The sequence below is a fragment of the Schistosoma haematobium genome, chromosome 3 (assembly GCF_000699445.3).
Source record: "Schistosoma haematobium chromosome 3, whole genome shotgun sequence".
Classification (NCBI taxonomy): Eukaryota; Metazoa; Platyhelminthes; class Trematoda; order Strigeidida; family Schistosomatidae; genus Schistosoma; species Schistosoma haematobium.
The window spans coordinates 14,562,858-14,590,505 of NC_067198.1; the positions used below are offsets into that span (position 1 = coordinate 14,562,858).

The 27,648-nt window shown below is 33.4% G+C and overlaps 3 protein-coding genes across 3 annotated transcripts in view; 1 reads left to right on the top strand and 2 right to left on the bottom strand.

The window, feature by feature from the left end:
• The window catches only part of MS3_00010584 (uncharacterized protein), a 43,775-nt gene extending 41,062 nt beyond the window's left edge, over window positions 1-2,713 (bottom strand). Inside the window, exon 1 of the mRNA XM_051218964.1 lies at window positions 1,927-2,713. Coding sequence (XP_051069033.1) covers window positions 1,927-2,490 — 564 coding nt within the window. The 5' untranslated portion in view covers window positions 2,491-2,713. The remainder of the gene's footprint in view (window positions 1-1,926) is intronic.
• A 5,926-nt stretch (window positions 2,714-8,639) lies between these two features.
• Window positions 8,640-20,300, top strand: MS3_00000056 (uncharacterized protein). Its single transcript, XM_051207980.1, has 2 exons — window positions 8,640-8,851; window positions 18,319-20,300. Exon 2 carries the CDS (start codon window positions 19,993-19,995, stop codon window positions 20,293-20,295), a length of 303 nt encoding a protein of 100 aa, XP_051069034.1. The 5' UTR covers window positions 8,640-8,851; window positions 18,319-19,992; the 3' UTR covers window positions 20,296-20,300.
• Window positions 20,301-25,278: 4,978 nt separating this feature from the next.
• MS3_00005072 (uncharacterized protein) lies at window positions 25,279-26,100 on the bottom strand (the record flags this gene model as incomplete). The annotated part of the gene is made up of 1 exon (XM_035733373.2): window positions 25,279-26,100. The coding sequence occupies one exon, from the start codon at window positions 26,098-26,100 to the stop codon at window positions 25,279-25,281; it is 822 nt and encodes a 273-aa protein (XP_035587298.2).
• Between the last annotated feature and the right edge of the window lie 1,548 nt (window positions 26,101-27,648).

Here is a 27,648-nt window from a genome sequence, read left to right on the forward strand (position 1 = left end):
CATTAGATCCACCATATACACTGGCATACACACAGGCAAGTTTGAACAAAATTTTACGCTGTGAAAGTAACCGTTATTTGTCAAACATTTCAATGTGATTACTCGAGAAGTTGAGTAAATCCTACCTATCTGTATCACAGCCAATGAGTGTAGCTAACTGATAGTTGGGTGATCAATCACTGAATAATTAAGTTTGAAAGTATTTTTTATGAAAACTATATCACATCAGGAATGTAATAAGGAAATAGGAAATTCGATAACATAATTATTTGATGCTGAAGATGTGGCAGTTCGTTCTGTCCTACTTTACGGCTGCAAAAAGTGGATATTACGAGTAGAAGATAGACGTAAGTTCCTATTGTTTTATCACAGATGTCTTAGAAATACTGCTCGCATCTGCTGGGATCACCGGGTAAGTAATAGTGAGGTTAGACACAGGGTATTAGGGAATGATGGTAAATCAGTTGATGAGGTTGTGAATCTTCATCGACTGAGATGGTTGGGACACGTGTTGCGTATGCCTGAACACCGATTACCACGATGCGCAATGCTAACTGGTGTTGAGGATGGTTGGAAGAAAGTTATAGATGGTCAAACCAAAACGTGGCATCAGTCCTTGAAGTCACTGACTTCTAGTCTGAGCCATGTTGTTAGATGCAGACTAATTGGTTGGGGTCCGCGTGACTATCGTAACCAATGTTTGGAGACTGTGGGTGACATGGTTCAGAATCGATCACATTGGTGTAGGTGTATACACTCTTTGTCTTCCCTTAAATCGTGAGATCATAATTGATTTATAACGTTCTTTTTAAGAACTAACTCTTTCTTTTTGTATTATATCCTTATACACAATCTTCCTTTTATATATTACTATCATTAAAGTAAGTACCATGAATTTGGTGTTCATCTTGTTGTGTTAATGAGGTGTGGCAACTTGGATCGATGCATATATATGCCTGGTCTTACATTGTAGCTATATATATATATACGTATATACTTCTTTAGACCTGAGATTATTGAGAAGTACACTTAATAATCATGAAGTTATATCATAGCTAGTACAGTGCATTCAACGAATGTATATCTATCACAGTTCATAATGAATAAACTGGGTAGTAAAGTCGACATGTCTAAATAATTTCTTTAATTTTATTGTATTCTGAAGAGGTCAAGTAGTACTCGAATAAAGTTTCATTTTTATAGACAAAGAATTTATGACTAGTGATGGTTTATACGTTTGCCTATCAATACATACAACCAGTTTCAATATACAGTTGTGCAAATGTGTCTCTGTATATGTTGTCTTCTAAATAAGAAAGTTTAATAACCAACATTATCACCCCACCCCCAAAATCATATATATATATATATATATATATATATATATATGCATCCATGCATACATGATTAGTGTGTGTTAAATTAAAGATAGACAATTTAGTAAAAAAATGAAATGCGTGTATTTATGTGTCCGTGTGAAATGTTTAGGCTGTTTTCTGTATAGCCAAATGGATAAACTCAATCATAGGAGGGACAGCAGGCTAGCAAGGCTACAGGGCTATATAAGAACAGTATAAGCTAATATTAAGGAAGAAGACTATCCATACTTATTTGAGATATGAAAACATATTGAACTGTAGTTATTTCTATGCTGGTTATTCATGTAAAGTTTTTTTTCTTTTTTAAAAAATATAATACAAAACTGAATGACTACTGATCATTTGAATAATTATATCATAGATATCAAACAGATTTACGATATCTTTAAGTTAAGCGTTCGCGCGCGAGACCTAAGTTCCTCATGGATGCTCATGGATGAGGAGTCCCATACTAAGACTTAATGACCGTCCAATGTTTTCAGGTTTTCAATAGTAGTCTAACATTAATCGATTCATGACCCCAATCGAAAAAAATGTAAAAACTTACCGGTAAAAGATGAAATCGTTTTTTAAGATCTGAACTAATTTTTAATTCATTTGCTGATTGCATTAATTTCACAGGAAAATATACACGTATTGTAGCTAAAGCATCATTTATTATAAAATTATCATTAGATACATTTTCCATTGTATCAATTCTATTCGTCGGTGAATTTGATAATTCCTTACACGAATCATTTATAGATTGAATAACTAATCCAGTAGTTCCTTTATTATTACGATGAGTAACATTAGAATCTGAATTATCTTTTGATTGAATATATCCATTTGTTGAATTTCGATTCTGTTGTTGTTGTTGCTGTTGACCTTGTTGTTTATCATGTAAACGTTGAAAGAAATGTATCGGTGTACATAGAATTGGTATATTTTTATTATTACTTAAATCTAATGGTATTGTATAACCTAATTTTATATCAAATTGTGATTTACCATATTTATTCCAACATGGATTATGTATTCGTATCCGATTATAAAATAATTGGGATTGATGTTCACCAAAACAATCAATTAATTCAATTTTACATCCAGTTAATTCACTTTTAATGAACATTTGTCTTTGAATATATTTTTTTCAATAATAATAATAATTTGTTTTAATGATATACATTGGATACGTAAATAATGATATCCATGGATATATATCCACGATTATTATTTTGTTTGAATTGAATCAAAGGGATATATTTCATATAAATTTATACATTTCTCTTTTCTCTCTCTCTTTCTCTCAACAATTATATTATTTAATATAATAAGAAATGCTAAAATAAACTTAGTCTAAAATAATGTTAATATAGTTGGTCACTATTTATTATTTCAATACAATAGTAATCATATATGTTACACGCACAGAAGATCATGTAACTACTTATGTACCTACAAACTTTACACATTGTGATATGATTCTAAAATCGATATATAGATTTAGATTTAACAGATTTATAGAAATACATTTGTATGTATTTTTACTGTGTGTGCATTCATATGACCCTTGTGTATATATATATATATGTTAGATAAGATGTTGATACGATAGATCGTTACACCGCAATCATATATTAGCATACTTATTATCCAAGCGTTTTAAACGTGTTCGTGTATATTAATACGGGTATGTTTGTATTCAACCTATTAATTTGTTCATATGTGTGCGGATGTGAATATGAATGTGTGCATATGTTAATGTAATACTTGTTTATACTTGTAATCACAAAATAGATAGTCCAACTATATTCAATGAGCACATTGGAATAGTAACACTATAAACCATAGCAAAGAAGAAAAAAAAGAATTATTGTGAACATGTTTAGAATGAGATTTAATTATCATCATTATTTATGATGAAGAGAAATTTATGAGTAAAATTTCAATATGGATATTAAATTTATTTCATTGTGGAAAATTTATTTTTAAGATGATTCTAAATTAAAAAATACAAACAAAATAATATCAAACATTGAACTCAACTAACTTTTATGATGATTGCTGGTATTTTTTTCCTTTATCCACTAAAAAGCAAACAAATTAACTATTTGTGTGCAAATCTGTTAGAATAAGCATGGTTTGTTAGAGGTCGTAATTATTCATACCGAGCGTTTTAGATTTTTGCTTTAGGTCAGTATACAGAATCTGGCCTGTCTGTCTATCTATTTATATATATATATATAACTATACATACTAACTAGCTAGTTTGTCTATTTGTTTGGTTGTTTGTTAGCTGTCTAACAATGCTTGTTGGTTAGGCCAAAAACAACTTAAACATATTATGCTTATGATCGATTGGTTAAATATATTTAATCGAAAATCCACCCCTTTACACATAATAACATACAACACAGGCATGGGCTGATTTGTTTGTCCAACAGGGGGCTGATTTGAATTTTACCATCTGGCCAACTCAAGTCATATTAGGACTTTCGGGAAAACGACGCTAATTAAGGGAAATAGCGGATTTAAATAATCATCATCGGGGATAGATTTAGAAATTCATGTAACCCTGTTTTCTTATGATCCATGTATAATAAACCAAAAATCATGTCGTCAATCAAACTAATTTTGTTTTTGAGAAAAAAACAACCCATTTCCTTTAAGATTAAGACTAGACGAAAAGCAAACATCTGTATTTGATTAAAAGTGAACTTAGAAATGGCATTGTTTTTTTAAAAAAATAATTAAATTAGTTTGTCACTATTTCAGACGACTGAAATTATTGAGATATAATGAAAATACGACACCATTTTTAAAAACTTAATTTCATTATTCAATACGACTTTGTTGTTAATTTATTAATAAAGACAAACGTTCATCCCGGATTTTACCGCTAGCCACTATTCACCTCTGCTTATGATAACAATCTGCCCTGATTCTTAGCAAAGTTACTTTACTCATGTTTCATGTTGTCTTCTTTTAGTGAATCGGAATTTTTTTTAATCATACGGTTTTATTTAGTTAATATTGTTTATCAATGGACGGTAGTTGTATGTGTGTGCACATATAACTTATATTAATCGGTCATTAACTAACAATCAATGATGTGTCTACTTTTCAATGTTATCGGGATTGTGCGTACAGTATTATCACCAAGCTAAGTTACTATGAGTACCGAGTGGTAACCAGCACTACGCTTGTTTAATCCTTTGTACTGATCAAATTCTATTGATCAAGTTATAAAGTGGACGCTAGTCGAAGTGATTTTGCATTGTGTGTAATATGTTGAAATATCAAGTGGTTGGAGGTAGTCGGCAGGTGACTGCGGTCCTTATTTTTATTCTGGTCTGCACTCGTCAGTTGGTCATACCTGGAATTTTGAAGGAACTTCTGTTCCTTTTGATGTCCAAACCCAGATCACCTAGCTGTACAATCTGAGAAGTTGCCACCTAACAACTTGATAGACATAATCCAATCAGTAAATTTAGTGTTTCATATAATCTGATAATCATAATGCAGTTTGACCAAAACATCAGCAAAACTATAATTTATTGATAACACAAAATTCTAAGGTGTGATAACCGCTTACTACAATAAATTGATTGGTTTATCAGACTTATTACGATATACTAATTGCCTTTAAATTGAGTGATAAACGAAATATCAAACAAATGATCTTTTGGTTATTACAGTAACACTATGATAAAACATTTGTGGGTATGTGGGGATTTTAAATAATAATTTCCACTTTATACCAATAAGTATTGACAAGAACGTAGGTTTTACTGATACTTAACTGTTGTGCTTTTGAGCATTGTGACAGGAGGTTCCAACGTGTGCTACTAGTATGCAAACTGACAAGTGAAAAAGTCATTATAGTACAGGCATTTGTGATCTAACTATCATTACTTCAAATTTCGACCAGGTTGTTATGTGTAGTAAAATTATTATAATATGATCAATGACGCATACTAGTTTCACTTTGAAACCATACATACAGGGGGGAAGCAATGTAGACTGAAGATCCAGTAGAAAATAAAATAGAAACCCTTCATAGACCTCAGTCGTAACCACATAATCGGTTGATATGATCCTAAGGGTTACAAAATAGAACGACTAATTTTCAACTACACACCTTACCGAAAACTTACTCATGTGTATCCAGTTAAAAAGAGGAAATCGTTAGAACGGATAGATCATTTAATTCGGCAAACTAGTAACATCTATTGATGACAAGTGTTCATAAGTGATATTACCGATTAATTGATGTTTAGTATTACTCAGTGTAATGTATTTAAATTCGACTATTGTTCAATAAAAGCTCAGAGTATTTGAATATAGTTTAGGTCTATTTTTTTGGTGTATAGTTGACCTTCATTTGTGATCCATGCTATCTTCCTTACCTTGACAAATATGAGTCTTCGCAATTATAGTATTTAACTCTGGTAATCACAATTCCTAACTAAAAATATTGGTTACACCAGTTTAAGTCAGCAGTAACCACATAAAAGATTACAAGTTGGAACTTTTTGCCAATATTTTCATTTAATAACTATTCTATTCAGTAGTTTTTTTTGTTTACTTTTAAACGAAACTTAAAAATGCATTTTAATGATGAACAAAGTGAACTGAACAAATATTAACCTAAACGGGTTAGTGTGTGCATTTTATCATTTATTATAATTTAATAATAAATTCTCACAAAATCTGTACAATAAAAAGCATGAAAATAAGATAATTTCTTATTTTCCACACATTACAAATCACTGAATTAAATTTTATTCACTAGATTGATTTTTATGATTACTATCATTGTGAATAACGGAAGCATATAAGTTCCATGTTGCAACAGAGAAAACAAATCACAAGGTTATGGAATTTTGTCAAAATTAACAAGAAATACACAAGTTAAAAATGAAGAATGAACGAAAAGAAGAGAAAGAAACGGGAAGAAATACATGTGGATAATTTAATCTGATGTTAAAATATTTCGCCAAAACTCTTATTCTTATGTTTTATCTCCTTGAACAGCTTATAGAAAAATCCATTTATGTGACGGACTAGTGGAGAGTCTTGATATGAATATTCCCAATTTAATCCTACTTTAGCCAACTCCACAAGTCATATTCAGTCGTTTTATGACAAACCTAACGCCTGACCCTAGGACAACTTACTAATTGAAGGTTCACAGGTCTGTCATTTGATCTACCAACTTTGTCGAGAATACTGCACCTGAAATCAGTACTTCTTTTTTGGTTGTTCTAACATACCCGAGCCACGATGCAAAAGATACTTATCGTTTGAATGTTTACAAGTGAGGTTTATTCTTACATCTGTTGAATGGCACAGAAAAGACCGTAACACAGTATAATTGTCATTTGAAAGACAATAGTGAAAAAATACAGTGTAGTAAATTTCGAATACTTTTATCTGAAACCAGTTTATCAGAGCTGATGTTTTCATCACGGTTTGTTCAGACAAGTTTTGGATCATTACATTGTATGCAGCAGTTTGGTAACATTCTTCCATTCTTTTAATCGATTTTTTTTATTTGGAGCGTATTTACCTTTATTTGTTTATTAATTTACTCTTTTTTATATGACTCGATCGGTTGTAGTGAAGGAAATCGACGTTACAACTAATTTATAAGGAGTTACTATATTATACAGTTATTTTTTGTCTTGTTCATGCTCACCCTGGTTATTAATGAAATAACTATTGTTTGTTTTAATAAAAATGTGAGTGAGGTCAAATTTCACCGTAATCATCTTTAAAAAATTAACGTCAATTTCACAGAATATTATTTCTTTTCTCTTTTTTTCTGCATGGTCTGCCATCTTCCACAGAAAACACCTTTGTGAAATATGCGGATTATCTCACTGTATGTATGCCTATTTCTTCCTCTTTACATCCCATAGAAATGAATGAGTTTTTGTCTCGTATTGATTGTTGGTCTGTTGGTAATGGTCTCATACTTAATCCGTCTAAATGTCAAGCTGTTAACTTTAGCATGAGACATGAACGGAATCTAAACACCATTTTGAGATCCCATAATGCTTGTACCATTGGAGACTCTGATAAACACAGTGTCGGAGGTCAATTATCATGGTGTCACCTTTTCCCCTGATCTCTCTTGGTCTTCCCACGTTTTATTGTTATCGAAGAAGATTTTCTGTCTGACTTACTACATAAAGAGATTGCATGCTCTTGGGATTACTCGTCATTTACTCTTACAATTTGTCAATTGTTGTATATTACTTATTATTCTTCACTGTTCTCCATTATTCTTTCCCGGGTTTTTGAGAAAAAACTTTGCTGTATTGTGGAGAGTGCTGAAGGCACTTAGTAAGGTGTGTGATGAATCTTTCGAGGTCATAATTAATATGGTTGTGGATAGATATCTAAAGTCATGCAAACTCCTGGCAGGTGTTATTTTATCAGATACTAACCATCCCCTTCACTCTTATCTTTCTCCTTGTGTATCTTATGGTAGAACGATACGTAATTACATTAAAATTCATGTACGCAAGCAGAAGTATAAAAGTTCTATAATACCTTGCCTAGCAAATATACTCTGTGACGAACAGGTTGTTAGAGTTAACCTAGTCAATAACCTGCATTCGTAACATGTCTCCAATTTTAAAAGTGGTACAGTTTTTCGGGGTTTTTTTAAAAAACTTTTCTTCTCCTCTTTTTTGTGTTTGTCACCGTTTTTTTTGCGTAAGTAACTTGTTGAAATACCATGTGCTGAGAATTCTATATTGTACCAAAATGTAATATTGAATAAAGCCATTAATAATAATAAATTATTTTAAGTATTCTATGAAAAGAATTGCATATTTTGAAGTTAACTATTATCATGATTTGAAATTAAGTACAGAACTAAACAAGGGTAGCAAATATTGAAAAATCTTTTTCCGCTCTAGTTTATGACTAATCAACGATGAGTAACTTAAAATTTAGGTGACTATAATGGATTTATTTTCTGTATGATAATGAAATCTCAATGAAAAACCTGACATCTAATGCATATAGACAATAAGTTTATATTTTTCAAAAAGAAAATACTTGTTATCACATGTTTTCAAGTGTGAATTGTGACTATGAATTACACCATATTTTAAGTGATTGCACAAAACATGCCTTAACACATCATTACTATCAATAATGAAGATAATCTAAGTGTCTAACTGCTTTTCTTTATTATATTGACTTAACTAGACAATTCTGTTTAGCGATATTTTCAATTGAAAATTGTTTTGTTTTGTATATATAACTTGGAGATTAGGTTAATGGACATATCATTTAGTGATACACATTCCATCTCTTAATCAGATACACAAAAATAACATCTGAAAAGAGTTTAAATTTATGAATAAAGGTTTCTCGATCGTGGATGCGCACTGTTGAGGAGTCCCATACTAGGACGAAACGGCTGTCCAGTGCTTTCAGAGTTTGGATGGTGATCTAGCTTAGATCAACTCGTAAGTTCAACTATTAAAGTTTCTCTATTATTTGAGATTTGATATCGGTATTTTGATCGGTCTACTAATAGGAAATTGGATTAGAAGACTTAGAGTAATAATAATAATAATAATAACGACGATTATGCAATGGTACTGGATTAGCTTCACTTATATTATTTATAATTGTTGCAGATTCTCTTTTGTTTATGTATTTAATAAATGTTAACTTTGAACTAAGCTGGAAATTCTTAATCCAATTTGTCTTGATTATTGTTTTAATTTTGTTTAGTTGTGAAATTTCTCACTTGATTAGTTTCACTTCGACGGAATCATTTACTTAAGCAGTACATTTGTATTTATAGTTGTATGGTAAATATATGTCCATAGAATGATAGAACTCTGAGTACGAAAACGATACGTCGAACCCCTTAACGTTCTTTGGCCCTAATTCCCCTCTGTGGCATGTTTGGCTTGTTTTTAAATTAGTGTTTTGTAATTTTAAACCGTAATCAGTTAGTATTATCCTTTAACAAATTTTCATGATTATCATTCAGCCATTATTATGACCTTTATGTTTTTCCTCTTTCTTCATATCTGTCAAGCAGACAATTATCTTTCATAATTTTGATCTGTAAATTATTTTCATCTTTCTGTTCTTATCTAACTCCCTGATTATTACGTAACCTCATTTGATAGTTAGAGTCTCAAATCATTTTATGATGCAATCTTTTATATCCTTCCATAGACATATATTTACCGTACAACTATAAATACGAATGTACAGTTTAGGTAAATGATTTCGTCGAAAAGAAAATTTTCTTTGCTGAATTTGCTTTATTTTTATCCAATGACTCAATGGGTTATTTTAATAATTTCACTTCACTAAGTTGTCATTTGTTGAAAACAGTAGAAATTCTATTAATTTTTTTAGTTAAAGTATAGAATGTTGTGAAGACAGTTGAATTACATAGTTTTTACAGACTGACCTTAGTTAGACAATGATATAAAACTAGTAAACATTGGACAGTTATTGAGTCCTGGTATAGTGTTCTTCAGAAGTGTAAAATATTACGAACAGATTGAAATTAAGAATGTTAAACACGAGATGACATATCGGTTGTCTGTAGGTTCATTCTGAAGTTTGAAGGTTCTAGGTTTCATCCTAGGTAAAAATCATGCCTGTGAACTAAGTAGGTGGATTGTAGAATTACTTCATTTTTTAAAATAAGGTTTATATGTAATTTAATTTTTTACATGGCCTCTTCTATTCTCTGATTAGTTGTTAATACATCCAGTTGACTAATTTTATGTATGCTTGAAGGACATGTTTTCGTTACTATATGTACAGAGTTATCCAGTTTCATTCTTTTTTTTCCGAATATCATGTTCTTCCTATAATTAGTATCCTTTCTGTCAACTGATAGTGTTAACTATTAGCTAGTATTATCGATTTAAAAAAAAATAGAAACGCTCAGGCTAGAATAGCCAAATCATACCTACATAAGTCATTATCGTAGCCATGTACTGAACCCTAAATATCAAGATATAACATTAAGATAAAATAGATGTTCAATGCATTCTGGTTTTTAACGACTGTTTAGTTAAGTTTATTACGTGATGCAAAACCATCAAAACATACATCACTTTATAATTCAAACTGAATTTATATTTTGATGTATTGAAATCTTTTGTGAAGACGATTTGTAAGTTTGATGAATGCGATTCACATTAAAAAGAAAAAACACAAGCTACTAATTAATGGACAGTTACTTCGTTCTATGTTCGGTATTTTCTTTATCCATGAAAGGAAATAACAACACAATAGGCAGCGTTTGCTATTTCTAAAGCTTTGGTACTAAAATTGGATACATTTGTTATTAACAACAGAAAAACTAATATTTTTAATTATATACATAAATCTAATTTTTATTAAATAATTTATCAAATTCAAATCATTTATTCTTGTTAACAAAACAATGATATTCATTCTACGATGTGAACATTCCAAAAGTTTACACAAAGAAAACATTACTAAACCATCCCGTTAGATTATCATGAAATTTCAGAAGAATTTTACGCAGAAATTTTGTGTTTGCATGAAGATATGAAAAATTTCCTTGCATATCTATCTATCTATCTATCTATCTATCTATCTATCTATCTATCTATCTATCTATCTATCTATCTATCTATCTATCTATCTATCTATCTATCTATCTATCTATCTATCTATCTATCTATCTATCTATCTATCTATCTATCTATCTATCTATCTATCTATCTATCTATCTATCTATCTATCTATCTATCTATCTATCTATCTATCTATCTATCTATCTATCTATCTATCTATCTATCTATCTATCTATCTATCTATTTACCTATCTATCTATCTATCTATCTATCTATCTATCTATTTGCTGTCAATTTGGTGAATTGTGACAACAATGGAATCCAGGGTGCACATTTCTTCCTATTCATTACTTACATCCCAGTGTTGATGTTCACATCGAGGTTCGAATCCAGTAGCTATTGACTTCAGATCAATAATAGCATTTCCAGTATAACCTGAAGGTATATCATGTATTGGGAGGGTGTGTACAACAGAGTATATGAAGAAACCTAGGAAAGGTAAGAATAAGAGAAAATATGAGTCGATTATTTAGTAAGCTAATAAAACAATATTATATTTTATAATGAAAGTAAGCAATAACAAATAGTATAACATCTATGAGATTTCAAATTTATTATATAATCCTTTCGTTTAACATAAAATGGTATCTTAATATAATAAGACATCAATATGATCTATTGTTTTTTTCACTACTATGGCGATTAATAAAAATAAACAAACGATCTCATCTTTGATGGTAAAAAAATATTTTAAATCATTTCTGGAAATTGGCCCCCAAATGCCTTGGTACGGCCGAGAGTGGGGAGAGTCCGCTCTCCCTCTCGAAATGCTCTCTCATGGCCACGCGTACATAGCCTCTGCCAGGGAGGTCCTACTCACTGCCTTCTCGTGGCGGGGGTGTTGTTTACGAAAATGAGAGGACGAAAGGCGAATGTCCGGCGCTTTAGCCGGATCCCAAACCAATGGTAGACATGGGCTCCAGTATCCTGCGGGAACAAATGGCGTATGAACCAATCATTGGTCACCGGCTACCATGAGACTACATCTTCTTACGTTGTTCCACTGCCTTGTGAATCAGACCTTCAGGTCGAAGGCTCGGGAGTGGCTCTTTAAGTAAACCACCTACTTCAGTTTGAGCACCCGGGCAGTATCACAGCCCTTACACATATCAAATGAGATCTGTAAGGCGCATATGTATTTGGTGCCTCCTTGTACCAATATCTATGTGTTAAAATAATAATTTCTGGAAATTGACAAATATTCTGTCATTAAATTGTTCATTTTCATATTATTATTATTATTATTATTATTTTAATTATAAATTTTCTTCTGTTTTTGTATATGCATATGGTAACAATTGGTAAATTATATATTAAGAAACTATTACTGACCGTATGATTTTTATTTATTAAAAAAATTTTTTTCATTTTTTCATATTTGATGACTCATCAACTTGTTTTAATCATTTGTACTCATGTTATTGATAAATAATTTATAGACTGACAGTCAATTATTGTCTGACTCATCGAATAGATAGGTATATATATATATATATATATATATATATATATATATATATATATATATACAATTGAAAATTCAATTCTATGCTGTAATAAGTTATCCATTTGAATTCATACCGCGATAAGAGTTGATGTCACAGGTATTCAGTGTTTGACAACGCTTTTACCAGTAACACCTTCTAATTTATTTCGTTCCCACCCAGAGAAACCAAAAGACAGAGTCGAGGAGATTGGAAGAGTGTATTTGACGATAACCAATATATCGGAATTCTCTGATCTAATCTGGCTAGCGATTGCGGTTGATGTTGAGCACGGCGTTACCACAAGTGATCTGGTGCGGATGCATGACCGAGCGCCTTCAGCTAGATGAGTCCACTAAAACATATGGTCAGCATCCAATGTCGAAAACTTAGAACTATTTATTTTGGGGATTTATTTACCGCTACAGAGTGAAGCTTCAGTCTACTTTTGACTTCTTGACCGATAGTATGATTTTGTTTAATTAAAAAAAAATAATAAAAGTAGAAAAAATTGGACAGAAATGATATAATTTTAAATTATTTTAGAGAAATGTACTGTTTATTTATTTCAATAGTTGAGATCATGAGTCAATTGAAGTTAGATCATCATTGAAAACCTGGAAGCATTGGACGGCCGTTTCGTCCTAATGTGGGACTCCTCAACAATGCTCATCCACGATCTCTCCCCGTGAGATTCGAACCCAGGGCCTATCAGTCTCACGCCAGGTGCTTAACCAACTAGACCGTTGAGTTGGCCGGCATTCAACGGTGTTAATGTCTAACTTCAACCAATCCACGAAACTGTTTATTAATTATGAATCTGGTGACGTTTTAAATTAAATATGTAAATAAATTAGTATGTTAAAATAATTGTAGCAAATTACTCTTATGATGTAATTGAATGTCAATACATCCGCCTTTGAATGAAGATGGATAGGATGATAATTAATACAGACTACATATTTTATTGAACAAAAATATTTTTATGGTTGAGGTCATGAGTCAATTGAAGCTAGACCACCATGAAAAACCTGGAATCATCAGACGGCAGTTTTATCCTAGTATTGTGGGACTCCTCAGCAGTGCGCATCCACGATCTTGACCAGTGTCTGGAAATATTTAAGAATAAGTATATCACATGTCATCTGATAAAGAGGTTGAGAAATTCGAGATCTTAGTGAAATGACTTGTTCAGTGGATTTATTATATCATTTTCATAATGAACATTTCTTTTAATGATATAAGTATACGAGCAATGTTTGGACTAGAATGAGTAAAAATTCTGTTGTAATGTTCATACAGTATTGTTATAATCTAAAAGGAAAATGAAAACAACTAGTAAACATTTATTTAATTTATAGTAACTTTTAACAGAGGATCACACATTTCAAATGTTTTTATTAATACGCATAATAAATGACATAGAATCCACGATAATCTTCAGATATTTTTCTTAATCAAATTTTCTTTATTTTTACTACTTTCTAGATGTTACTTATTACTTAATTTTAACAAACAATTCATCTTTATTTACTAATCATACTGTTCTATGATATTAACTTTACGTAGTCGATTCAACTTAATGCATAATTTGAGAATAATGAATTAGAAACTGTAAATAAATTGTCGATAAATTGAACAATCTCAAGATTAAAAGACGGAATTAATGCATAAAACTCCAGAAGGGGTTTTGTGAATATTATAGTAATTTTAATAGTTGACATAGTAAGTCAGTTGAAGCTAGAACATCATGGAAAACCTGGAATCACTGGACGACTGTTTCTTCCTGATGTGGGACTCCTCAGCAGTGCGCATTCACGATCCCGCCCCGTGAGATTCGCACCCAGGACCTATCAGTCTCGCGCGTGAACGCTTAACCACCAGACCATTGACACGGCCGGTATCCAACGGTGTTCATGTCTAACTTCAACTAATCCACGAAATTGAGCAACACATCCATCATTGTCATCAGTGTGTTACTATCTCATAACAGACCCAGTTGAACTCCACTGGTCACCGCTTCTCACTAGAACTTCAGGAGATATCTATTGAAGCCAGTTACTAGTGAGCATATGTTTATTATTATCAGAAGGCGTATTGTGGAAATTGTAGTAAGTTCAATAGTTGAGATTATGAGTCAATTGAAGCTAGATCACCATGGGAAACCTGGAATGTTTGAAAATGATATTCAAATGTCAAACTCAATTTGAATTATCAGTAGGGGGTTGTGAAGATTTCTACGTATGTTATGTTATATCACTATTGGAAACCTGAAAGTACTGGACGATCGTTTCGTCCTAGTATGACACTCCTCAGAAGTCTAACATCAATCGATTCATGATCTCAGTCAAAAACCTAGTAAACTCTACAACTCCATACTGATAACTACTATATGCTCACTAGTGACTAGCTTCGTGAGGGAATTCTCGGATTTCTAGTGAGAAGTCATGACCATGTCAAAAAGAGACAGGTGTCTACCTCAGTACAATGGAAGATGGTCGCGCAATTCCGTGGGTCGGTTGAGGTTAGACATTAACACCGTTGGATACCGGCTCAGTGGTCTAGAAGTTAAGCGTCCACCTGCGAGATCGAAGGTCCTGGGTTCAAATCTCTCAAGTAGGGTCGTGGATGTGCACTGGTGAGGAGTCCCATACTAGGTCGAGTGTTTCCGGGTTTGATGGTCTAACATCAATCGACTCGTGATCTCAATCAATTTGAATTGTAGGTTAATTGGGGAAATTTAACTTAACTTGTTTCCCAAACATTAATTGTATAAAAGATTTTGCCGAAATATTTGGGTTATAATCGATAGATTTTGAATTTTTAGAATGGATTTTTACGATGTTTAAAAGAATTTCTCAGTTTTTGAACACAGTTTGATTTACTAACTGCTTAGTTTTCTTCTATAATGAGGCAGATAATCATGATCTTCAAATGAAATTCTGAGATCTGTAAGCTGACAGTTAGCTAAGAGAACAATCTGAATATTGCAATATTGATTAAATTATACTTGATATTGACAATAGGTAATATTTGGAAAATTTCATCAGTGAAATATTCACTTTGGCAACGACTTACAATCTTTCTTAATTATGACCTTCAATAAGTCGAAATTTAGATATTGACTAACGGATGCAAATAAAGAGCTAGAATTTTGAGTTATGACAAGTAAAATGATTATTCATTATCATTCAACTGTAAAAAAATAACTATGTACAAATGAGTTTCTAACACTAATAAAGCGACAATGTAGATACTTACGATTGTGGCTAAAATTTGTAACTCAAGTATATATCCTTTTGGTCGTGTGTTCTCTGAGATATCCATTTTAATTATAGAGCTTTTACTGTTGTTCTTAAAAACATTTTTAGTTCCAACTTCATGTACAAATGAGATTTTCAGTTATTCCACAAGCGTTACACCAGTTCAACACGATGACTTTTTTGTAACTAGTTGTCGTCAAAGTGAGAAAACCTATTCTAATACTGCCACTAGATCTTCAAAAATAACAACAAATCCTTGAATTTTTTCTCGAGCTCATATGGGCGGACCATTATGGGAGCAGCTATGTTATCTAGACAGATTCCTGACTAAATTCGCTTTATTCTTGCAGCATCGATGACCATACATTTTTATAAACAGTCTAGTGATCACTAGACGGCTGCCTATACCTTGACGCCTGTTGATCTTTGAGCTGCTTCAACCAAGTGTCTGACCAGAAAATGAAGTTGCCAAACAGATACCCTCGTTGTCGACCCTATATCCTTCATGATACGTAGCTCATATAGTAATATAGATTAAATACCGGACTGAGCAGTAATACTAATACAAAATTTCCATTCAGTCATAACTCAATCATAAGTGATTCAAAAACTCAACGAGAGGAAAATTTTTATTTTAGCAATTTAAATCACTACGTGATCTTAGTTAGACCATCATTGAAAACGTTGAAACACTGGACGACTGCTTCATCTTAGTACGACCCCGTAACAGGTAGTTGAATCTAGAGTTTCCAGTCTCATACGCTCAAGCTTAATCTGTAGACCACTTAGCCGACATTAAACGGTGTTAATATCTAACTTCAATAAATTGGCTTAATTGCCTAACCGTCATCCATTGCTTGGGATGGATAATTGTCTAGTACCCGACATTGCTGAACTCCACTGGTTACGACTTGGTATAGAAATCCACGAGTTGCATTTTGAAGCTATTTATTAATTTTCACATTATTATTATTATTATCATTATTATTGCAGGGGATTTATGAAGATTATTATTAGTTAAATATAAATCTGAAACGGTAAGATATATAACAGGGGTTTATAAGTCAGACGAAAGCTTTCAAATAGGAGAGCATCAAAATACAATAATTTCCAGTAAGGTCGTTCTGGGAGTTCAAGCTTGTTGAAATCTTACTTGGTATTTGGTAAGTTTCGTTACAATAGGCATTGAATAAGGAAGAAAATGTGATAGAGATAGATTAAAATCGTAGTGATGGTAAAGAATATTTCTTGTTGAAGTGTTCTAAAAACTAGATGGTTTAATTGAGAAGTTTTCAGTTCCACTGGCGGATTTGTTTTACACTTTTAAAATATATTCGTTGAGCTATACTGATTATCAATGTTTTCTTTCTCGCGAAGTGTTTGAAAGTGTATATGAATGATGGCTAGCAATATAATTCTGGACACGTAGTTCGTTCTACCTAGGACTCGTCAGCTGGATGTATCTGCATACCAGAGTTGTCCACCCTGGGGCTCGAATCCAGTACCTTTCTCTACACTGATCAATTGGATGATCGACTGTAATCCTAAATATCGCTGGGAAGATTCAAACAGCCAATACAAATGAAGTGGTTGTGGTTAGTCAGTAGGAAGCTCTAGAATTAGTTTTCACGCCAATTAGTACTCGCCAACAAGGTTTTACTGAAATCTTAGGAAAACTGATGCTCCACTTGGCATTGAAAACTGCATAACTTAACTTGGCAATTAGAGATGTTATCACTGAGCTATTCAGGCGCTGACTAACTTCATTAAACCATAGTAAAGTCACTATCAAGTCATCTGAACCACTGTCCTCGCAATGCAACTTGATCGACAGAATCCAATTAGCATTAAATAGGCCTAGATGAGCATAACATTTATTACTAATCATTAATCAGCCATTATTTCCTCTTTTTCTATATATGAGACGGTGTGTATTTTATTTCATATAATCACTAATCATCTTTAAAATTTATTGTAATCACTCTACTTAAATCAACAACTTTCAAGTGAAAATTAAGTAACACGAACTTATCAATGAACGTTAAAATAAAACACAAAATACCATTAACACATCTTTAACAGATTTAAAAAACACATAATCATTAGGCAAGCAAAATGAACGAGGTATTTTCTTAAATAGTGATAATAATAATAAATTTATAAAAAGTTCTACAATTCCGGATCTAAACAAATAGGAAAAATTTTCGAGTTTGACGTAAATACTTTATTTTTTGACACAAAAATATGAAATGTAAATCTACAAGTGTGGAAATGCAATGGTTTTGGCAGTGTCTATAAGTTTTTGGCATGAATTAACTGTAATATGAAGTTCAGTCGTAGTATATGCGATATACCTTTGTTTCCTTTTCGGAAGTCTTTCTTAACATATGAAAAATGACTGACTTCTCTTTGAGATCTGTTTTGACAAGTTTTGAGGTTTGCTTCCTCAACTGTTTTCATCCCAATATGTCTCATTTTTTCCCTTTAATTTTCTAGGTGATACTGTTAATCAGTCATTGACTTTATTTTGTTTTCTCCTGCATAGCCTGTTTTGCGTTGATATGGGGATCCAATATAGGGTTCTATAGCTGAAACCGTCAACCACTAAGGATTCTCATATTATTACGAAACGCCCCTCCCCACCACTGTTTTCAGGTTTCCAATGGTGGTCTAATTTGGATTAGTTCATGATTTCAATGAATTGCAACAATCTTCACAACCCTGTATCTATAATCAGTAATTGTTTAATATCATTTGGCAGCCAATTATTTTTTATCATTGTGAGACGAATGATTACTACATTTTCGATTTTATCCTAATCAATCAGTCTCCGATGACTAGAAAAACTTTTGAAGTTGTCATGAAATAAGGTTCTACGAAAATAAAATGAAGAAATTGAACTGAATGGAACGAAACTTTGCAGACGACGCTGAACAAAGTGACCATAACAATTTCCAACCATTTATAATGTTCATCATACGGTTGGGAACTGGGGTTAGGATTTGCATCACAAACTAATATCAACTTTAATGCAAAAATGCTTTGTAGCTTTATGAATGCATGAATTTGGTGTATATATCCAAGGGCAATTATCTTGGATCTGATTGGTTCATTTTTAAGTTTTATTTCCACCCAGTACCGTTTAAACTGACTTTGTTTTAAGACAAATCTATGCAACTGTCCGAACATTTTCACTTATAAATGTATGTGTGTGTTATTTTATCTAAAAAAATAATTTCAAACATATGACATTAATTCGAATGAATGAGTTCGCATCATTTTATTTTATTTTTTCATTCATTTTTCATTATTCCTTTTAATTTAAGAGTAACGACTCAAATTATAGTAAAGTTTAGTCTTTATTTCCTTTCATTGAAAGCTTATTTGAAAAAACGTTACATAGCTAACTAGGAAAGTTTTTATTTTCTTTAAATGTTAACCAGTTAGTAGGTGAGGTATTTTTAATAGTAGTGTAAAACAAAACAGATGATCATTTGAAATGAAAGTCAAATCTAAACAGCTTTTTATACTAAGAATATCATCCGATTGTTTAATAGTGTAATTGTTGGGAGACAGTCTATTAAATAAGAAGAAATTATAAAAATTGTGTATTTGATAACTATTAGTATAGGGTTGTGGAAATTGTTGAGTTTTAATTGAGATCATGAACCGATCGGAGTTTTAGTGAGAAGCCGTGACCAGTGGAGTTCAACCATGTTGGGTGTGAGGCAGTTACCCACGGAAAACAATGGAAGATGGTTGCGAAATATCGTGAATTGGTTGAATTTAGACATGAACGCTGTTGAATGCCGGTTTAGTGGTTCAGAGATTAAGCATCCGAACGTGACCGAAGGTCCTGGACTAGAGTCCCACGTGCGGGACCGTGGATATGCACCTCTTAGGAATCCAATCCTAAGACAAAACAGCCGTCCAGAGCTCTAGTATTTGATAAGTAACTATTTTTCATATTTTTAAGGAATGTTTATCAAATAGTTGTATCATGTTAGGTTTATGTAGTCTTGTGGTTACTTGTAACTTGAATGATTACGTGTTTACATATATTATGCTATTGCAAGCCGACTCAGTGGTTAAGCATTCTCTGCGAAACCTGCAAGTCCTGGGTTTGCTGGATGATGAGGTCGGGAGTTTGCACTGATGAGGAGTCCCTACTGGAACGAAACATCTATTCAATGCTCTCTGATTTTTAACGGTACTTCAAATGAAATTAATCTATGAAAAACAAAACCTACAAATTAAATCAATCTTCATGAAATGTTTTCAAATAACTATGTATGTTTACACATATGTTTTGCTATTGGAAAATAACGATGATCTACGGTATCAGAAGTTAGGTAGTTATTCACTAAGAGCACTGAATAATTATCATCCTATGCCGTTAATTTATTGTAGTTGCAAATGTGGATTCCGACTTACAAGCTTGAATGTATTATGTCCACCACGCTACCTAAATATAGTTTTATCTCTGACTGAATCATTGAAAGGTATTGCTTATGAATCTTGAAAGTGAACAAAATCGCTGTTTTGTGTTTCTTGACTCTTAATAGTCTAGCACATTGATATCAATGCATTATGAAAACTGTTCTCAGTTTTATATGACAAATATCTTAGAGTGATGTAATTTTCGAAATAAAAGAATTCCTTTACAACATGATTTTGTTTTTTACTTACATACTTATATGAATCTTGGTATTCCAACTGAACCTTCGGAAAATAAGCAACTGTGTAATGATAATTAAAATAACCCATAGTGTCATTGAATAAGAAAAAGAGAAGTCAGCGAAGAAAATTTTCTTTTCGATGAAATCATTTACTTAAGCTTTACATTCGTATATATAGTTATATGGAAAATATATGTCTATAGAGGGATAGAAAGGATTGTTCACAAAAGTACAGTAAGTGATGATGAATTCATTGTTAATTTCATAGAAAAAAATCACTAATATACTAATTTCAACAGGCATAGGTTAGAACATGATTGAATGATATGCCATTCCAAGTAGTCATACAAAAAAAATGAATGAGATAATTACTTAACTAACCTGATTAAACTGTGAAAGTGTTATTTAAAAGTTTATTATTAGGAGGTAGAATATTATTTGACAGCTGTATTTTTACTACAAACGAATTTAACTTAATATCTGAAATACACTCAAAATCTGGTACCTAGAATCCTAGAAAACAATACCAGCATATAATTTCAAAATGGAATAAAACAATTTTAGTAAGCTTATTTTCAAATATCATACACACATACAAACTATTTTTCATACAGAACTTTGTGTTTTGTCAAAGAGCTCACTTCATTGAGATAATCATTACCAGCTACAGACGGTCAAGCTGAAGTGGATGGACTGAAAAGTTTCGATTAACTAGTTCGTCGATGAACTGATAGTATGCCTTTTCTTAGCTGTAATGTTTAGAATATTTACCTACCTACCTACCTACGCGTGACCAACTGGATATCTCAATAGTGACCAATTTTTTAATATAATTTACTTTAATCATTAAAATTTACTGACAGCGTTCAATCATATTTGTTTAGTTAAGTAGGTTTACTTAATGAATTACACAAATTTTTTTTACACATAGATTTCAATAAAATTTTATTCATATTATAAGTAGTAGTAGTAGCACTAGTAAAAAAAACTGTTCATCATTACATGTTATTCAGTCATTAATGAATATTTATGTGAAATTAAAGTAAACAAAAATAGGGCAAAGCAAAACACAACAAAGTTTCAAAAACAACATGACAAAAAAGTGAACAGTTTGATTAAACTAAACTTTATAGTTTTGTAAATTAAAAGGAAACACATATTATTAAAATAATATTGTAAGTAATATGTTTAGTAGTTGAATTAAAAATAAATATTCAAATGTATTTACAATTAATGGTTAGAACATTTGATCATTAGCGGTTTTGAACAGATAATTTGAAGCTGAAGATAAACTCCACATTTTCAAGTCATCTAAGTGTATCGTAGTCGGTAATTACGGTTGTGTTTTCGTTGTAGATATTTTGGAATAGTCTCTACCATAGAATTAATTGGAGGTATGAGTTTTGTTATGATGTAATTTTTCTTCCACCATGACCGATCACTTTGCACTTGACAGGTTCGTAGCATGATCGAGTGGTATTTTCGTCGTAGAAATCTTTACATTTTTCATATAAACCAGGAAAGATTTAGGACGAAACGCACTAAGTGGGTTAATATCATCCAATTGAGAACACAGTAAACCTATTATTCTAACCCTAAATATAAGAAAGATTTAAACGACTTATATAGTTAATATAAAATTGAGAACGACAGTGGAGTTTATTCTCACCCTAAATGGATAAATACTAGTTGAAACAGTGTGTTGTAAAAATAATTTTTGTGTAACCAACTTGTAAATTATTGTCCTATAACTGTCTATTAATATCAATGAATTTGTGTATCGAAGTGATAATAATACTAAGTAAGCAAGAATCGAAATTATTTACCTAGATTATAGTAATAGTAATAATTATTAAAATGAGTAAAAATGAAATGGAGAGAACAATTTTATGATTGTGTTAGGTTTGAAGCTTCACGAGTTCACTTAATCTGTGAACGAGAACAAGACTCGGTGACCAAAGACCAGTAATCTAGCTATTGATGCGTTCCAGCCCCGTTACCTAGAAGGAGAAGTCCAAGCTTGGTATGGAAAATATATTCTGCAAACAGCCAGAAAACGAGCGAGCCCACAAACACAATTTAAAACATATATATACAACTATATATAATCGATATTGTCATGGGAAATTTTTAAACATTAATCAATGAGTTCATTAATTGACTGCTATTTAATCATTTAATCGATAAGTTAGTCGATATGATAAAATTACAAATATGAGTTTTGGGATATATCGTTCCCAACACTCCTCCCCTTTTTAATAGCGTACTTTTCTGGGGTCGACTTGCATCTTGACTGTAGTTTGCCGCTGACGGAGAGGCCATCTTCTGGGACGGGGATCAGCTTGCTATTGAGCTTCTTGTGGTGGGGCTGCAGGTAAGTTGAAGGTATCAAGCAAGATATCGAGGGGAAGATTTACTCCTTTTGATGGGCGGTCCGGGGCTATCCGCTTCCGTAGTTGGTTTCGGTGTCTAGTCCACGTGTCTCTTCCCAATTTCACCTCGTACATAACTTGGCCTAGTCTTCCAACCCCACGTGCTTCGATCAAAGGACTATGATTTGCTCTGTAGTCTCGAGCGAACACCGGGCATCCAACCTCGTACGCTGGAAGCTTCTGAGATTTGGTCTGAGATGGTGGTGGTGTGGTTCTTGGGCACATCAGACTATGAATCGTCCTCAATTTCCTCCCCATCAGGATCTCTGCCGGGGACTTCTGCTGTGGTAACATGTCACTAGGTGTTGTTCGGTAAACAAACAAGAAATTCTGCAGTGTTTCTACTGGCGTCTCCTCCCCTTTCGACTTCATTAGAGCTCTCTTGAATGTATCCACAAATCTTTCTGCTTGGCCATTTGACTGTGGGTGGTAAGGTGGAGAGCGGAAATGCTTGATCGATAGGCGTTTGAAAAATTCTTGAAATTGACTTGAGGTGAATTGCGAACCGTTGTCGGATACGATTATATCCGGTAATCCGTTGCGGGAGAACATCTCTGTCAAAAGTTGCATCGTTTGGGTTGTCGCTGTTGGCATGACGGTAACGATTTCTGGCCATTTCGAAAAGGCATCAACGACGACTAGATAGGTGATTCCATTAATTGGGCCTGCGGAATCGACATGTATCCTGGACCAGGGATACTCAGGCTGTGGTCATGGGATCGGCAGTACTTTCGCGTTACACTTAGCTGCTTGCTGACACTGTGTACACTTGCCTACTAAATCCACAATATGTTGGTCCATGAGTGGCCAATAAACATAGCTTCTGGCGATGGATTTCATTCGTCTTATACCAGGATGACCAGTGTGGAATTGCTTTAGCACCCTTGATCTTAAGGATTCTGGCACCACTACTCTATCTCTAAACATCAAGCATTCGTTTATGACACATAATGAGTCCCGACGGTGGTAAAGCTGCTTCAAGTCACCATCGAGTCCAGTTGGCGGCCAGCCATTGGTGACGTATTTCATTGCTCTCTTTATGATAGAGTCGTTCTTGGATGCAGATTGTATTTCAGTTGCTGAGACTGGCAAAGCACGAATAGCGGTTGTCAGGTAACACTGTGCGTAGTCCTCTGTCATTAGGGAGGCAATAACTGCATCTTCGCCGGCCGTAGGGTGTTCGCTGATAAGTCGTGACAAGGCGTCAGCCTGACCAAACTGTTGAGTGCGCCCATACTGAATGTCAAAATCATAACCCAGAAGTATCAAAGCCCATCGCTGGAGACGGTTTGCAGAATGGGCTGGAACACCAGATTTCGGACCGAAAATTGTGAGAAGAGGCTTGTGATCAGTGAGAAGAGTAAATCTTCGACCGTACAAGAATTTGTGGAAACGGCGTATTGCAAACACAAGGGCCAGAGTCTCTTTTTCTATTTGACTGTACTTTCTTTCCGCTGAAGTTAATGTGCGAGATGCGTGCGTAATAGCTTTCTCTGTCGCGTCCGGGAACTGATGGGAAATGACAGCACCGAGTCCAAAAGCAGAAGCGTCTGCAGCGATAATGATAGGCATGGACGGATCATAGTGTGTCAGTAATAGTTCAGAGCTTATGATCGTTTTCAGCTTGTAAAATACAGCTTCAGATTCTTTTGTCCAGTTCCAGCTGGTATTCTTATTCAAAAGGTGATTTAGCGGGGCGCGTATGTCATGCATCGACGGAACAAAAGCTGAGTAGTAGCTAATTAGTCCCAGGAATGATCGTAGCTCAGAGGTATTAGTGGGAGTCGGCATCTGTTTTATAGCTCGGATGTTTTCAGGATCTGGTCTGCGACCCGCAGCATCAAAGAGGAATCCCAAGTATTTAACTGACTTCAAGAAAAGCTGGCATTTTTCTGGGCGTAATTGAAATCCGTTATCGCTGATGCGTTGTAGTACAGCTGTCGTGCGTTCTCGAAGCTGTTCTAACGATATGGAAACAATTAAGATATCATCGAGATAAGTTGCGACCCCCGGGATACCCGATAGAATGGTATCCATTAGTTGCTGAAGAACAGATGGAGCCGTTTTAACACCAAATGGTAGGCGATTGTACTGAAACAAGCCACGATGAGTATTTATGGTAAGTAACTCTCTCGAATCTTCAGCCACTTCCACTTGTAGATAGGCATCAGCGAGATCCAGCTTTGCAAAGAACTTCCAACCATTTAACATCGTAAACAAATCTACACGGACTGGCAGTGGGTAGTGATGCTGTTCGATAGCTGCGTTAAGACCTGTGGAAAAATCTGCGCATATTCGGATTGTGCCATTAGCCTTCTTAATAACCACAATGGGTGTTGCCCAGGCAGACTAAGAAACAGGTGTAATAACTCCCTGTAGTTGAAGGCAGTTAAGTTATTCGTCAACTTTCGATAATGCTGCGTACGACACTGGTCTCTTTGGATGGAAGACAGGTTTAGCTCCAGGTTTCAACCGAAGTGTTGCTTTCATAGCAGTGCACTGACCCAATACAGGTTGGAAAATGGTTGAAAACTCCGTCATTAGTTCCTTCGAATATGCTTCAGGTTCATAAGGTTGTTCCACCAGATGACATACGGTGCTTAAAGGAACGTCAGCTAAATGTAGCCGGTCAAACCAGTCTAACCCAAGTAGATTAAGATCAGCTGGTGTGATGTAACATACCCCGGTAAATGTCGAATCGTGAAAAGACACTTTACAATCTAGTTGTCCCAACAAACGTAGGTAATTACCGCATGCAGTTCGAGGTTTTTGTGTTGTTGGCACCATGCGTGGTCTTCCCATTCTGATCCAATATTTTCGTGAGAGAATTGTTACATCAGATGCGGTGTCTATTTGCAATCTAAGCGGGTGCCCATTAATATTAAGGGTGATAATTTTCCTATCACCTGGGGTTGAGTTATGACAGCTTGCTATTAGACTCAACGAATTCGTGTTGGATCTAGGCGTATTTTTTCTGGTACCTCTGGAGCTGTTCGGCTTCTTTCTTTGACAAAAACCATCTTTATGACCCACCGCATTACGTTTCCTACACCAATGTTGCTTATATGGACAGTATCGAACAAAATGCCATGCACCGCAGTGCCAGCATGGGGCAGGAGGATTTGTTTTTGTCTGTTGACCTGAACTAGATGTCGCTGGGGCAGATTTATGTGAGTTGCGTGGTTGTTGGACTACATGAGATTTATAATTTAACATAAAACCTAATTACTTCAAGATTGATAACTTGAAAAGTACAAACCAACAAGGAAGTTAGGTTATAATCACTAGTCGATCACCTACTTTTAACACTGGTCAGATATTTCTTAAATGGATAAAATCTATCGAAATTTAGATAAACTCTATTCCATGTTTCTTTCCAATGCACTGAATGTTGAATTATCTCATCATCCCTCTGTTTTACTGTGATATCAAAAAAGTGTCACTTGTTATCCATTTTATGTTTCATAGTAAACTGGATATTTTTGTCTGCCTTGGTGAAAAGTTGTAACGAGTGTTTTACTTGTTTCTGATCACTACATACGAAAAAGGTGTTGTCATCATACCTCTAATAATACTCCATTTGATCAGGAAGAGCTATGTTTGATTTCAAGAACATATTCATATTATCTTAGGTCATAAAAATCAAAGGTTTCAGATCTGACAAATTCCCGGCGAGATTACAATTTATGGACGACCCCTAGGTGACTCTAAAGTGACCTTGAGAATGTTCACCTACTTACTAGAGTTAAATGAGGGTCATAAGCCTGTGTGCAGAATAAAGATTCTGATTTGCAGTTAATGGTTAGGATTAGGAATTAGATTTATGGTTTTCATCACGAACTGACATCATCTAAAATGCCAGAACGCTATTTAGACAAATGGCTGAATGAATTTTGCGCCGAAATTCAAGACGTGTTATCCTAAATCTGATTGGTTCGTCCATAAATTATAGTCTCACCAATTCCCCCGGTATAAATACTCTTTTATGATAATTTTGATTTTGAAATATTCTAGTTTGTAAGCAGATGACAAGAATCTAACGAAATAAAATAAAATTCATGCTATTCTGTCTCATAATCAAAATGTAATGTAATTGTATTAACTATCTTTCTAGTTTATGGAAGATTTACAAAGTGTTTTCATTTTTGGCAGAATTAATAATTAACTTTATCACTCTTTCAACTGCCTACTGTGATGTTATTTCATGCATTAAATGATTGATTCCGTTGAAATTCCTTTTTTTTACAAATGACTTTCACCCCTATCATAGTTAACACTGAATTAAAGATCATTACTGAAAAGAAAAGCAAAAAAATAGGGGGGAAGTAACAATCATGAAATTAAATCTGACATACAAAAGATTATAAACATTTTAAGTTTTCCAATTTCACCTGGTAACTATATGTCAACAATATTGTAAGTCAAGTAGTTACTTACTACTAATTATCAAACTGATGTCTACAGCTTAACAGTTAATCAGTTGAATATCATCTACAACAAAGCGGTTTGAAAATTTTCAATTAACCTACATTAGTGAATCATATTGAATATCAGTACAAAATAAGATGTGCTTTATTTACAAGATATTTCTATTTTGAATTGAAACTAGTTAGAGAATTATCAAAAATATCAGTTTGTATTAAACAAACACTTTCATATATTTTGAAACTTCACAGTAGTGTAGATTTTTCTATTCTTTCTCGAGTAATTAGGTTTGTAATGCTTAGAAATGATAGAGGATGAATGAGTTTCTACATAGTGGAC